Here is a 14571-nt window from a genome sequence, read left to right as displayed (position 1 = left end):
ACACAAAATGAATTTCACTTACCTTCCACGCGTTTCCCAAGGTGAACCGCAAAGTGATACCGACTGAGATTCACGTGTAGCGAAGCATCACTTTCCCCTTGTTGTGTTTTTCCTCGTTTCTCGAAAGGACAAACTGCTTTGGTGGTAGAGACGAGAGAACAAGGTCGAGGAGAGAAAGGGGGGGGGGGGGGGGGTGGGTGGGTGGGAAAGATTTCCCTCTCGAGTCAATCAGCTCGAAGGACAGATGCACACCGGTACCATGGACAGCGGATCTCCGTCATGTCCTGATAAATCGCATCCCGTAAGCGGTAAGTGTCGCGGGAGGGAGATGAGGAGGATGAAGAGGAGAAGGTCGCGTTTGACTTCTCTGGGTCCATGGAGTAGTAGATGTTTGATATCGCTGGCGTCCGAGTATGAAACGGCTCCTCTCATTTGTCAAAGTGATGAGCCATCACGGAGAGCTTAAAGGGGTAAACGGTTCACTAGTCCGTCTGCGATAGGCGCGCACCTCCATGCAGTTCCGACCGGTCTGCCATCAGACCACAGCTCCTCTTCACGACCCCGCGACAGAAGTGGGACCAGACGGAAAGGTGCGCACTCACGGATCGTAGTCCCAAGCATAGGTGTTTTTTTTTTTGTTTTGTTCTATAAATAACTGTAAGTCTAATCAATGACGCAATAATCCTCGATGCGCGTCAAGAATTAAAACGTCAATCTGTCCCCGCACGTGTGCTACAATGCACTCAGTTGATGCATCTCATTGCAAGTCACCAGCCACAGAAACAGACACTATAGGCCCACGCTGGATATAGTGGCGGGACTACCCCCTCATACTCACAAAGCATGCAGTTTAAAATATTATAACCATGTTCTGAAAAAAAAAGTGATGTAAAACAATACAACAATAAATATCTAACATATAGCTATACATATCCAATATATAAGGCTATTCGTTTATGTCTCACATTTATTTTATAGGGCCTACCGGTGTATCATTATGAGTATTTTTATCAGTGGTGTACAGTCTCTCAACAGACTAGACCTGATCATTATTGATTTTGCAACTACAATCCCATTCAGCTTTGAACCTGTAACCAAGATATGTTTTAATATGATTTTAGACATGTTTTATTAAAGAGGAACAAAAACAATGTCTATAAATTGTAGGCTTTAGAAACAATGTAGACATGCCTTGAAAATCCATTGCCGCCTGCATGCGTTAAATGCCGATCTGTATAATCTCAGCAGAACATGATGTTCCTAAGTACCAGCTGTCCGCACACACACACACAGACAAGCATTTACTAACACCTACACAAACAAACTGCAAATAGAGCACTCTACAAGGATGTTTAATTATTAAAAAAAAACACTTTTATACTTAGTGGTGAAAACACTCCATGAAACCAAAGCTTATCATCATGGTGAGCTCTGTACATTAAGTACAGTGTCGTATTACGTTTGATGTAAGAGTAAATCCTGTATAAAAAAAAATTGGTGTAAAAGAAAAATACAAAGATGTTGCCGTAAAAAAGGAATAGGTGTAAAAGAAAAACACGAAGATGTCGCCGTCTACGTCCTCTTTTTGGTTTTGACCAGGCCTTTCTCCACCAGACATCGGTAGAACTCTTGGATATACGTGTAGACACACTTCCAGTCCGGCTCGGCCATGCGCAGCAAGTCCTCCACGTCCAGCAGGGGGGGACAATTAGCCAACTTCCTACAAACCAATAAAAGGGGGAAGGAGGGTGAGAGAGTGAGAGAGTGAGATTGAGACAGAGTAAAGAGAAGAGAAGAGAAGAGAAGAGAAGAGAGAGAGAGAGAGAGAGAGAGAGAGAGAGAGAGAGAGAGAGAGAGAGAGAGAGAGAGAGAGAGAGGATAGTAAAGAGAAGAGAGGGAGGGTAGCGAGAAAAGTAAAAAAGAGGGGTAGAGAGAGTCAGCCATAATTCTAGTTGGTTGAGGAAATGGACAGAAACATTGATATAACAGTCTAGTATACAATGTAATTGTACATGAATAAAGGAAGGTAACAATAACGGAAGTATTTGATGTGCAACAGCGTTATTGAACCACTCCAACCCTAACCCTAAAGCATGGAAGTCGCCCCACGTATCAACCACAAACCCAATCACAGTTGACAGTACATAGTGCCATACGTTATGACGTATGAATTAGACGCTGTCACATCTTGCAAATAATAACAAAGATGGAGCCGCCAATTCAAACAAGACCTATGGTAACTCACTCTGCGGTGGTGAACGCCAACTCAAAGTTGTCTCTGCGTTTGTTGGGGTTGAGGGTGGAGTACTCGAAGGCATCCGGGAAGAAGCGGTGCACTAGTGCGCAGAAGGCAATGCCGTCGCTCCAACTGGAAGAGAAGTTCTTGATGGTCACCCCCTACAGCAAAACACAGCAGAGTTAGTCATGTCTTTGTAGAGCCAGCCCTACAGTTGTACACTCTCGAAGGGCTTCAAACAGGCCCCCCATGATATATACTGTACTGTATATGCTAACCCTGGGCCTCTGAAAAGGGGGGAAACTCCCCTAAACCCCGAGGGACCTGACGTAGCAGAAACAGCTAGGGGAGGGCAGTAGGTGACACAGGGTTTACCTCATATGGCTCCGTTTTGGCGCGACACCAATCCAACAGCATCTGCTTGACATTTTTAGTGTTGGGCGCTGCGGCAGTGGGGCTTCTTACACTGGTGTCTGAGCTGTACAGTAAACACACACACACACACACAGGGAATGTATACAATGTGTGCTTACGGTGGCTCTTTAAAAAGGACTTGTATAAGATATACTATATTGTGGATACAATTGTGGATACACTACTCAAAGGGTCACGTAAGCTTTTTTAGTGAAGTACAATGTTCATAAACTAAGTGTAGAAGTACAATGCATTCCGGGATGTCGAAGCAACGCATCATAGTGGGTGATGGTGCTGTGTGGTCCTACCTGCTGGTGGTCTTGGGGGGACAGTTAAAGGACATCTGAATGGGTGACACCGGAGTCTTTGATTCTGTTCGGTCAGGGAGCAAGTCAGGAATTTGCATGTTAGTTTAAATAGTTTATTGATTGATTGCATAGTTTAAATCAATGGAGTTTGTTTGTTTGGGACTCTATTCTAAATAAAGAGAGGTTGGTGGGGGGAGGGGGGGGACACTGACTTGGCTGCCCTCTTTGGTTCAGACCCTTCACGTCCTCCTGTCTGGACCCCCGGTCCTTCTCCCTCTTATCTGAGGGCATGGAGGAAGTAAAACAAGATGTTAACATCAATGATACATTGTACCTGAAGTTCCATTCGAAAGAAAATGTACGTAAAATATATATATATTATATGTAGAAGAATGTAGGGAGCAAGAAAATAAGGGGGAAATGAGGCAGAGGAAAAGATTCCATCTGTTCACGTAATGTGAATGTTGGATTGATGAGGATGAGAAGACAATATAAACAAACATAAATATATTTATATTGGCAGGGACTGTGAGTGTTATTTGAAGCTGTAGTCTTTACCTCTCTTTGTCTTGAGCAGTTCCCTGAGTGCAGCTCGCAACATTTTCCTCTCCTCAAAATCAACAGCTTTATCCAGCTGGAAGACAGAAATCCACTCTAAACAGGCGCCCGGCTGGCATAAAATACTAATTGAGCAGCAAAGTATCTTTGAAACATTTAATCATTTTTGAGCAAAATTCTCACTTTGGGATTTAAAAGCTCTTCAGTGAGTGCCAATTCTGGTCTTTCTAATAACTTCTATCATCGTAACTGTGTACACCATGTACACCGTGTGCAACGGTGACATAAACAACATAGACTCAGAACAACAATTTATGTTATGTCGGTGGCTATGTTATGTTGACATGACGATCTGAAGCAACATTCATGATAGAATGAAATGATTTAAGTGCTTAAATAAACGAATGAAATACGTTTATGGGGCCTGATTGAGCCTGTGTGTCTTCATGAACATATGGACCCCATCAAAGTGTGAACAGCCTTGTGTTAGTAATGCGTAAGCGTTGGTCATTGTCACATCGGGTTTGTACTGCCTCACCATTTTATTGAGGACGTCTTCATCCTGGATGGCAGCTAGGTCCTGGCAGCTTGGGGGATCGGAGGCTACAGCAGCGTCGGCCTCCATGTTCTGCTTGATCAGACAACTGCAGAAACAAAGTTCCAACAATTAAGGGTTTGCTCAAAAAATACTACAAAGCCTACAATGATTGCAAGAGGAGTCAAACATGTCTTTCAAATAGTTTCAAGTCGACTAATCTTGAAATCCCTCAATTAGTTGTCAAGAATGTATGGAGCAGGGGAATAAGTGGGAAAAACAGGCAAGAACAAGCAACAAGATTGCATCTGCTCACTTAATGAGAATGTAAACGGTTGAAGGGAGTCTTAACCAACGTAAACCATGCAGTGGCGCGTAGGACCCACTGTTATGTTCGTGTTTATTAAAGAGTCCCTCATTGTTTCTCAGCGACAGGCCCCAGTGCAGCAGCAGAGAACTGTCTGGAACAAGTACATATATAGTAGTGTAACACTGCATGCAGAAGTATGCAATAACAACGTCAGCGCTGAGCACCAAAATCCAAAAAAATTCAATACATGAAAAACACATAAAATCAGGATTATCTGGATACTTTTATTCTAGTTATGTTAAATGTGAATGTGTGTAAATGCATTGATTTACCTCTATAGACATTCATCAAGTGGAATTTTGGTGTGAAATCGTCAGTGTCCTTCAGAGTGCTGGTAATGTCTGGCAGAATGCTCCTGCAGCAGCTGTCCTGAAGTCTGTGGTGTTCTGGCTGTTGAGGAGTCCCTGTCCTTCTCTTTATACCGTAGCAGTAGTGAAGTGTTGTGTAGCCCGACCCCCTCCTCACACCCACAACCCATGCTCCATAATAAGGACACTTGTTCAGATAAGCCACTTTTGCTTGCCCAACTTTGGAATAATTGAGTTGTGTTTGGATTGAGTCTCAAGGTTCTCATTTGGTGTGCAACTGGCCATCACTAGATCTGAACGAGATCCTCAGCCTCTGTCAAAACACGATTTAATAACATAAAAGCGGGGCGAGTGAAAGCAAACGCCTGATAATATCTTTAATTAAGCAATACCAGTAACATTAAAGGAAAACTAAATGATAACTTGTAGTCTATATGAGTTCAATCATGACATCACATCACAATGATCGCCTCCATTTTGGATGTTAAGCATAGGAATGTTATTGGTAGTAATTGTGTTTAATTTTGTATTTAATTGTGTAATTTTCTTAATAACTAATTATTTATCATTTTTGTGTTTGAAACTGTCAAAGCTTTTGTCACACTTAATGGGCATGTTAACATTTTGATAATCCTATCTTACAGTATATTTAAGTTTAATAAGAATTAGTTATAACGTAACTGTCGTCTATACTGTAGGCCTACATAGACTTTCATCACAAAACGGTAGAAAAAAAAGTCCCATAACGCATTCCGATGTACAAGCCCTAAAGGATACACAAACTTCACGACGGGCGCATCTTGTGAGACAGAACCAGAACCACAGAGGTGGCAACCTTTAAACATGGTGCGAGATGCAATTTACATGCCCTAATCTAGCGTTTATATGTATGCTTCGGATGTATTACTCTGAATATCCCCATTAATGTCTCCCTATGATCACATTTTTTACATTCCTTTAAAGGAGTGCTGATTCCTTAGGCACTTCAAGAGTGCAGTCTTCACAAGTGCAGCGTCTGTGAATTTCCGGGAACTGAATGGGTTAACCATACCAAGGAGAATATGAGCAAACAGCACTGCCTTATTGAGGCAAAGGCAGGAGCGCGGTGTTGAAGGGAGTCAAGATGTCTTTGTATGAGCCGATCAGTATACCTCCTACGCATTCTGGTTCAGCCTAATCAGCCCTCAAACACTCCAAGAGATGCCAGTTAGTGAAATACAGTCTATTAATCTAGTTATTTTCCAGCTATGCTGGATATTTCATAGAATCATCTTCCATGTAATGAAGTGTATAAAACCTCTCAAACGGCGCCATCAAGTGGTGAATTTAGGTATAATCTAGGTTACTGTGGCATTTAGTTAATTTTCAGATCCTCTCCAGTAAGGAAGACCTGAAGGGATAATGTCTTTGAATTCATATGTCACTTGGTGAGAACGCCACGTTATCAACTGAGGCAACTGGATAGTCATGGCTTTTAGAGAAGACACGCATTGTAAATGGGAATTGTGGGAGACATTCATTCCCCATGACGCGCAGATGTGATAAACATCTGTCAGAGGCTTTTAAGATTGTGTTACTTTTCATGCTCATGAATATTGTTACGCCTCAAAACGTCCCCTAAATAACAGTCTGGTACAATTCAAATTTGAAAAAGACAAGGAGAAAAATTGCCATTGTTTAACTTTTTTATATTTGCGCCAGCCATATTGTAAAATACATAAATATTAAAATAACTATATACACCCACGTTGAAAACTGAAACAATTCCTATCACAGAACATGCGTTGAAGGCTGGATCTCCATAGCTGCTACGGAGGTCTTGGCCAAACACAATCGTCATGTACCAAAAACACAAGTTGCGAAACCAACTCAAAAAATGACAGGACAATCCAAAACAAGTTAATGAGAGTGTATCATAACGGTAGCATATCCTTATCTCTATGTGGCCATAAAGTTGCAGTCAGTTGAAATGAGTATTCCTTCTTAAAGAGAGAGACAAAACACTGTTTCAAAGTATTGAAGCAGTAGTGTGTATACATTCTGTTAAGCTTTTTTATGGAGTGTCTGCCCATTGCAATGTGTGTTTATTTAACTAAAAGGCAAGTCTTGGCAAGCCTGACATGAGGAAATCAATAGTTATTAGAATCTGTACATCATTCAACCTCTAATCGTTGACACTTGATTAAGTCATAATGTATTATTGCATCGGCCATAGCATGTAAAGCTGCGGCATTATTCTAGTTTTCATTGTATATTTCATGTTATTTTCTTGTATTAAAACCGTTTATTCTAATTGGTGTTTTTTAATGGCAACATTCCTCTCAGAATATGCTACAAGGCTCCACTATACCACCAGGTGAGAGGTTCCTGTGACCTCACATGCCGTTGCTAAAAGTATCCATTTGTGACATCACATAGTGGGATGCACCCAGACGTGTATTGGACAGGTCAAAGGTCAGGGATACAGACACGGCACCCTCATTGGCGGACTCGAACAACCGGTCAGGCTGGAGAGGATCAAACCATCATGCATCAGTCGACTCGTGATGTCATAAGTGGATAGGCTTTTAAATGGCTTGTGATGACTCATCTTCCCCATACCTAGTGGGTCACAAGAGTGGCCAGTACTTAATGTGATCTAGTGTGGCTAGGATGCTGGGACATAACGTGAAGGTCACCATCCTGGTAGCATGCATCAACAAGCCATCAGAGCTTCCCTGACATGGAGCCTGCCACCGCTGTGTCTACCACTAAACCAATCGGAAGGAAGGAAGCTGGCACAATCGGCCAATGAGACAACCAGGACTCTCTGACAGTGGGGAATTTGACCTCCGTGTCATAATGAATAGAGTGGATATTTAACGTTAAAACTCACTCGTCGGTTTGACATCTAGTGGCTGAAAAAAGATCATACCATCAGCTTTTATATGGCACCCCCTACCGGAAGAGGCAGAAATATCATCTGAAAAGTGACAAAAACATCGGCATTATTATTTAAGCTCTTTATAGATGCATTAGCATCCTGGATCCTGTTGTATAATCTTTACACCAGCCCTGTGTGCAACATACGTGCTATTTGACCTGTGACCAACCTTAATCAAGCAGAATAGACAGTACGACTTCAGTAATAAAAGTTAAAGCATAAGCTTCAATAATCTTAATCTTTAAACATTATTCTTTTAATTATACTGCATGTTTAAGATAGGTTGCAGGTTCAATTTGATTAGCTTATATATCCTATGATTGTTATGGCCAGATCATAAATAACAATTTTTTTTACTTCAAATAAACAAAAATGCATTGTATGCATCAAAATTAAGAACGTGAACAAAAACAGTCTCACGATCATGTCTTATCTTCAGCGACAGCACAGACCGCTGTAGCCTACCGACTACAGTAGACTAAAGACTACATTTAGACTATAGACTACTAGAATAGCCACCTGCAGTTAAGAAAAACCGGCTGGCTGGGCTCTCATTGGTTAGATCCTCAGAAGCATTCGCAAGCCCCGCCTACCTCATCAGCTTTTCCAGAGGGAGGAGAACAGGAAAATGGAGTTGAGACTCCTTAGAGTATTACGGTCTAATAATAATAAAAGATAATAAGCCACTGTGGGAAAAGGTCAGTAATTGGAGTCATATTTGAAAAGGTTTTTAAGCCGTGAAACTTAACTAGTCTGCATTAAGAGGGGAGCTGTGCTGAGCTGTTCTGTGGCCTCTGAGCTTCAGCAGAGCAATCACGTGTTACTCCCGGCACCAGAGTAGACGCCCTGGCCACACATCAACAATGTCTTGAACCTCTTCTTGTAAATTACGCAACTGATGCATTTGTGTAGTTCTTCACACACACACACACACACACACACACACACACACACACACACACACACACACACACACACACACACACACACACACACACACACACACACACACACACACAAAATGGGACCAGGGTTTGAAATGAACAGTACCTTGAATACAGTACTTAAAAATAGAGGGGCCCATTTTGTTATTCAGGCAGAGCTCGAACTGTCCCTCACTTCAGGATCCGTCTGTCCCTGACATGCAGATCTGTCCATCCCTGACGTGTAGATGTGTCTATCCCTCAGGTGTAGACCCATTCAAGCTTGTAGCAGTGGACAAATAGAGTCGTTCATCCATGTTCACAGTGCGGTAAGTATAACAGATATCATCATGAGGTACCAAACAGTTCAGTGTGCTTTGCGGGCATCAGAGCATTCTGAGGGATCCCGGACAAACCATCTCCACCCACACCAACCCCCTTCTTTGCGGTTTCTCATGATTTGCCACCATTGCAGAAAAATAAATACATTGGCACAGTGTAAAGTAAACAAAAACAAAAAATCTGATCCTCAAAAAATTCAAAACCAAATAAAAAAAACAAACACGGTTTTGTCGTCATCAGCATGAATGGCCTCCTGAGAACCCGTCCCTCTCCTTGTCCTCTAGATCCAGACCACCCACTGAGGTAGCCACCAAGAGCCTGCTTCAAACCGTCATCGCCCTCCCCTTCAGTCCATCTTGTCCCGCTCTGTCCTCGGAGATAACCTCTCCGTGTGGTGGTTCGCCGCAATCAGCCCAGACGGTCCAGAAGAAGCTCCATCCTCCTCCTCCTCCTCCTCCTCCTCCCCCCCTACCCCACGGTCCCTCTCCGCCTCCCCCCGGCAGCCCTCCCCCTCACCCCCGCCCCCAGCCCCGTCTTCACACCGACGCCCCGCCCTCGCCGTGGCCTTGGCGGCGCTCCGTGCGTCCATGTAGTCGCCGAGGAGCTCCGAGTTCTGGTAGATGAGCATGCCGCTCAGCGTGAGCGCCACGCCGGCGTAGCTCAGCGCCGTGAGCTCGCTGCCGAACAGCAGCTGGGAGAGCAGCAGGTTGCCCACCACGCTGAGGTTGCCCAGGATGTGCAGGGTGACGGCCGAGGTGAGGGCGATCACGCTGCTGCTGGCCAGGTTGTACAGCACCGAGCCCAGGCAGCTGAGCACGATGAAGAGCCACAGGTGGCCGTCGTAGTGCCGCGGCCACTCCAGCAGCGACCAGTTCTCCAGCGCCAGCGCCGCCACCGTCAGGATGCAGAAGCTGGGGATGGCCATCAGGTAGAGCAGGAACACCGAGTTGATCTTCTCCTCCTGCAACAGGATGCCTGCGGGACAGGGGAACCACGACACACACACACACACACAGCGCTGAATACCGAGGGGCGGGGCACCCCAGGGCTCGAGAGATGAGAGGAATGCAACTGCAATAGTACATTGTTTACCTAGTCTGTCCGGCCTTTGAACCAGCTTAAAAGGCTTGCGAGTGAGTGAGTACGCACGCACACGCACGCACGCACACACACCTCGTCTCTCTCTCTATGTCAAGAGTTGTCCTTCCCTAACCCGCTTGAGTGTTTCCCACAGACCAGGTAGCCATGTGGGTAGGACGTGGACTCCAGACGGGGGGGAGATTAGACATGGACTCCTGACGGGGGGGACTTTGAAACAAAATACATTTCAAAGTGGACCGGCCCCACTTCCCGATCTCCAGTCCCTGCTGCAGAGCGAATTCAGATCGCCGGCACAACGGGCTGGGGGTCTAATACAGTAATATCTATAAACTATAACCGCATTTCACATCAATCGCAAATATCCCGCTGCTTCGGGTTTCCTTTGTAGGCGCGTTGAGAGGAGGCGCGGGTCAATCCGCTGTCAGTGCGTGTGCAATGATCAGTGATACGCGGGTTAATCCAATAAGTGGTAGTGTACCCGCGCACCATTGGCATGTATGCGCGCTTGTCTCTGTGTGCGTGTGTGAACGAGAATGACAGGGAGAAAGAGTGCTATGCGGAGATGAATGAACGGAACGATATTTATATTTCAAAATCGTGTAAAAAAAAAAAGGAAAGAAAAACAGAATCAATTTGTGGCACTCTGTGTTCATTCTGTGGCGCTGCGCCACACATTGGTCTATGTATGGGAAACACTGCGCTTCCCACTGAAGGGCATGGCAGTCATTTGTCCTGGCGGTATGCCAGTATTATGCCAGCTGTTAGCCTAAGTAACGGTATGTGTGACTCAGTGAAGCCAAGTCTGTCAAGCCCAGAGGTAAACATCACAGAGGGACACCACAATGACAACACTAGTTCCGCAGAGACGGGAAGAGAGATGACGCTAGAAACATGACCGTACCCTACGTAGGGTCAGGTTGGTTTGTTCCTTCAGGATAAACATAAACTTTGTAAGTCATGAATTGAGGTGAAATGATTAGGTGCAACAACGGTAACGTTTGACTTTACCATGGGATTCATATAGCCTGGATGATTCAATCGTTCTTCTGACATTATGAACCACATCATGTGCATTAAATGGTTCATTGACTGAACAAATTGTCATCACAAAACCATGCTTGTCTGGGCGCAGCAATTTAACGAAATGATCTTAGGGGTGCCGTTGCCTAACTAACCAACATGACAGCAACTCACAGAGAACATCTGTCTACAACTAGCGGCACATGACTTTACAGTGTTAGCGGGAGGGTCTGGGAAAATGATTGGTTGGGAAAACACTAAAAGTATTCCTCAGACACAACGCCCTCCGGGTGTGTACAAGACTGAAGGCAAACTGTAAACGTGTAAACTTTTCCAAACCTCCAAATTACAAGTGTGAGCCACCACTCAAATTAGGGTACGCGGTTGCAAAGAAGTTATTTCCATTTTTATGACGCATGGCAATGAAATGTATTTTCCGCTTAATGTCTGTAGGGTTTACACGTATTCCACTCCATAATGGCGCCAACGGATTTAAATCAAATAATAAACCCAATGACACTGACCAACCAAACCTAAACCTAACCTAAACCAAACGAGTCCAGAAAATACTTACTTTGCTGAATAGACTTGACGCCCCTTAACATAGTGGCGGCAAACACGAAGAAGCAGCCGGTCTGGTCGAACTGCACCTCGCCCATAATGCTGAATGAGGCTCCGAGGCAGATGGGCATCATTGCGGTGTACTTGAGGATGTGGTGCTGCTTGCCCAGGATCAGCGTGGAGATGGCCAGGGTGAAGAGCGGCGTGGTGGTGTAGATCATTTGGGCGAAGGACAGCTGCACATAGTTCAGGCCCATGTTGCCGAAGGCGATGCTAGCGCAGAACGTCAGGCTCAGCAGGAACACCTTGCAGCGGGCGCTGTGCGACAGGTCCGGCTCACCTCCGGAGCCTTTGTGTCGGAACGTCCGAAGCTTGATCAGCCCATAGTCCACCACGATGGCTGTCAGCATGTGCAAGGCGGATAACAGCAGCGGGTACCTGAAGTTGTACACAGCGAATATCCATTTGTTGAGACTGGAGATGGTGGTTCCTGTGACGAGCCAGACAATGACAGCCGACAGTAGATGAAGCATCTCTGAAAGTGGTCTCCTGCCTCTGGGTTCCCGCTGGGTGACCTCGCTTCTGGAGAAGCCATCGTCACTAATCATGTTCGTATCATTCTCGTCTCTGTAAAAAAGAACAACACGTTCACACAACACGTTCACATCGCAACGAAACAACAAACAGGCGTTCGATTTTTTTCTTTCTCTGGAGTGGAGTGACAGACTGCTCGTTTCTCCGATGCGGGCTGATGTGAGTCGCCCGGGTGTTGCGTTTTATTTCACTGCACAAGTAAACCTGTATTCCATACCGCCTAAAGCCACGCGCTTGTATTTTGCATCTGATCCCGGTTGTGAAAGAGGAACTAACCCATAACCTAACTCACCCCACCCATACCAATCGCAAGCCCGGATGCTACACCAGGAAACCTGGCGAAAGGGTGCTTTCCCCTCATTGGTTGCCCGGGAGGTGGGACCGGCCTCCTCTCCACATCGAGAAGCGATGATTGGTTGCTCGCTTGAAACAACGAAATTTGACAAAATAAAGAAATACATACATGGAGCATACGGTCGTGATCATGAAGATGCCAGACTTGCACTCCTTCGTTCTTAGAGGAACACTTTGTCCGGACAATCTGTACTACACTGCGTTTAACCGCCAGACGCCAGTCCTCGCGTGCAACATGTGTGATTTAAATAGCAGATGACTTCATGCCGTCATCGCGCGGTGTCTCTGAACCACAACCCAGTACGGAGTATAAACAAAAACATTAATAATCAGGCGCGCACATACCATATAAAAGGGCCAACGCTCATATATACCAATATATAGTTAATGAATTATTAGCCGCGACAACATTACAATGTCAGAATTGTTCCGTAGCCACCTTGGCGAGTGGTGCCTGACTGTCACTTGACACTGGTATCTGAAAATTGTGGCCTCGACTTGTGTTGTTATGCTACAATCACCTTAGCCTCCTAGCAAAGCCTTGTGTTACTAGCTAGCCTCCGGCTCACCTCGTCCCAGGCGTTCTCGTATCACGACGGGACACCTGGAACCGGATGCTTCGACTGAGCGTTATTTGAGGGAGGGCGGGTCTTCAGGTAGCATGGGTTTAGCGGCAAGAGAGAGGGAAGGACTTGGTTTACGTTACATGTTTGGGATATTGCTCAGGCAAATTCCAATTCGTCCAATCTCCATATTCATTCTCTCTGTTGTTATTCTTGTTGTGTTCTTATTCCTCTGACCCCGGGCATTTTAAAGGGGCTTACACAACGCATAGGAAGTATGAGAACGGAAATTGCGTTGCGGTAAACCCGGATAACGGTTCCATGCAGGATCCTCTCTCAGCCTAGCTACCAACGCTAGCTACACCGGAGACATGAGAATCATATCAGGTGAACATTAAACGCCATCCTCAGCATATAGCTTTCCGTCTAACATTAAAGATCGAGTCTGTCTTCTTTTAACTACATTAAAGCCAAAATATCTCGGGGTTTTCTTGTCCGTTACTTTACCTATGAGCAACTTGGTGTTGACAGCATCCCAGCAGCAGTATCCTCCCGTCGGTCGGGTAGTGTGTGTATGTTTTGTATGTGTGTGTTTGCGTGTAATGACTCACTTAACACTGCAGTGCACACTGCCCTGCTGTGGCTATGCTCTATAATAATAATCATAATTATCATATACGATCTTAAGTCTTAATTATCTTTTTATTATCGTTTTCAAATGAATCACTGAAATGACTTATTTTGCTAATCCAAAACGGCATATGCTGTATGTGAACAATGTGACTTTTCTTTGTACACAACACTGCTCCTCACCCATACATCTTCAAACTCACAATCTTAGAATTATAGTAGATAACTGAAGTTAGTTTTTATTTGAGCTCAGAAACAGAAATGTTCGAGGTCATAGGGCACAAAAGGTGAATTCACATCATGTTCATTGAATAAATCTAAACTATTTTCCTAATTAGATACCGAGGTCGTAAACAACTAAGCGTGCTTCAGCACTCTAAAACCATGCATCTATGCTGTATGTTGTCACATGCTGCTTGTTGTCTTTGATTGGCTGCAGACAACCATGACGCTATGCACAATTAACAGCCCATTTGCTTCTTTCTATTCTTTGTGATACATCAAAATAATACATTTGTATTGAGTACCGAGTCATTCGCCAAAAATGTATCACCTGATATTCAGTCATTGTTTAATTGAGGATATATTTACACACATAGACCTATAATTTTACATAAGTGCCTGAAATATACATGAAACAACATCTTCCAGCCATTGTACATGTGGTACCTTTTGTGTTTTTCACATTTGGCACACAAGATGAAACAAGAATAAAAAGTGCTGTTTTAGAACCTGACTGTTACATGTGCTTATTCCACCTGCAAATACAGCTGATATAGTTTTCTCCAAGTCATTTGTCTCAATGCATGAGGACGCATCATACCACATAAA

General features: G+C 44.5%; 2 protein-coding genes across 3 annotated transcripts; both read right to left on the bottom strand.

Moving 5' to 3' along the window:
• Positions 1-1118: 1118 nt before the first annotated feature.
• On the bottom strand, positions 1119-4810 carry smtna (smoothelin a). Its single transcript, XM_079734708.1, has 8 exons — positions 4694-4810; positions 4055-4160; positions 3517-3592; positions 3171-3239; positions 2959-3022; positions 2612-2714; positions 2246-2397; positions 1119-1720 (listed from the first exon to the last, which is right to left on the bottom strand). The coding sequence occupies exons 2-8, from the start codon at positions 4139-4141 to the stop codon at positions 1573-1575; spliced, it is 699 nt and encodes a 232-aa protein (XP_079590834.1). The 5' UTR covers positions 4142-4160; positions 4694-4810; the 3' UTR covers positions 1119-1572.
• Positions 4811-6484: 1674 nt separating this feature from the next.
• slc35e4 (solute carrier family 35 member E4) lies at positions 6485-13663 on the bottom strand. Of its 2 annotated transcripts, none has more exons than XM_079734704.1 (3): positions 13618-13663; positions 11613-12226; positions 6485-9892 (listed from the first exon to the last, which is right to left on the bottom strand). In XM_079734704.1, the coding sequence occupies exons 2-3, from the start codon at positions 12205-12207 to the stop codon at positions 9264-9266; spliced, it is 1224 nt and encodes a 407-aa protein (XP_079590830.1). In that variant the 5' UTR covers positions 12208-12226; positions 13618-13663; the 3' UTR covers positions 6485-9263. The 2 variants fall into 2 exon arrangements, with proteins under 2 accessions (XP_079590830.1, XP_079590831.1); XM_079734705.1 differs by lacking the exon at positions 13618-13663 and adding an exon at positions 13117-13147.
• Between the last annotated feature and the right edge of the window lie 908 nt (positions 13664-14571).

This window comes from Pollachius pollachius (genome assembly GCF_949987615.1).
Source record: "Pollachius pollachius genome assembly, chromosome: 4".
Classification (NCBI taxonomy): Eukaryota; Metazoa; Chordata; class Actinopteri; order Gadiformes; family Gadidae; genus Pollachius; species Pollachius pollachius.
This window is presented reverse-complemented; position numbering and strand designations above follow the sequence as displayed.

What these genes read in the sequence shown, in the direction of transcription:
- smtna (XM_079734708.1), bottom strand. Translation starts at nt 4,141, where the DNA reads ATGGAGGCCGACGCTGCTGTAGCCTCCGATCCCCCAAGCTGCCAGGAC. An exon ending in GAACCAAAGAGGGCAGCCAA is followed by an intron (nt 3,023 to 3,170) that starts GTCAGTGTCCCC and finishes CTGACCGAACAG; the next exon opens with AATCAAAGACTCCGGTGTCA. An exon ending in CCAAAACGGAGCCATATGAG is followed by an intron (nt 2,398 to 2,611) that starts GTAAACCCTGTG and finishes GTTTTGCTGTAG; the next exon opens with GGGGTGACCATCAAGAACTT.
- slc35e4 (XM_079734704.1), bottom strand. Translation starts at nt 12,207, where the DNA reads ATGATTAGTGACGATGGCTTCTCCAGAAGCGAGGTCACCCAGCGGGAA. An exon ending in CGTCAAGTCTATTCAGCAAA is followed by an intron (nt 9,893 to 11,612) that starts GTAAGTATTTTC and finishes CCTGTCCCGCAG; the next exon opens with GCATCCTGTTGCAGGAGGAG.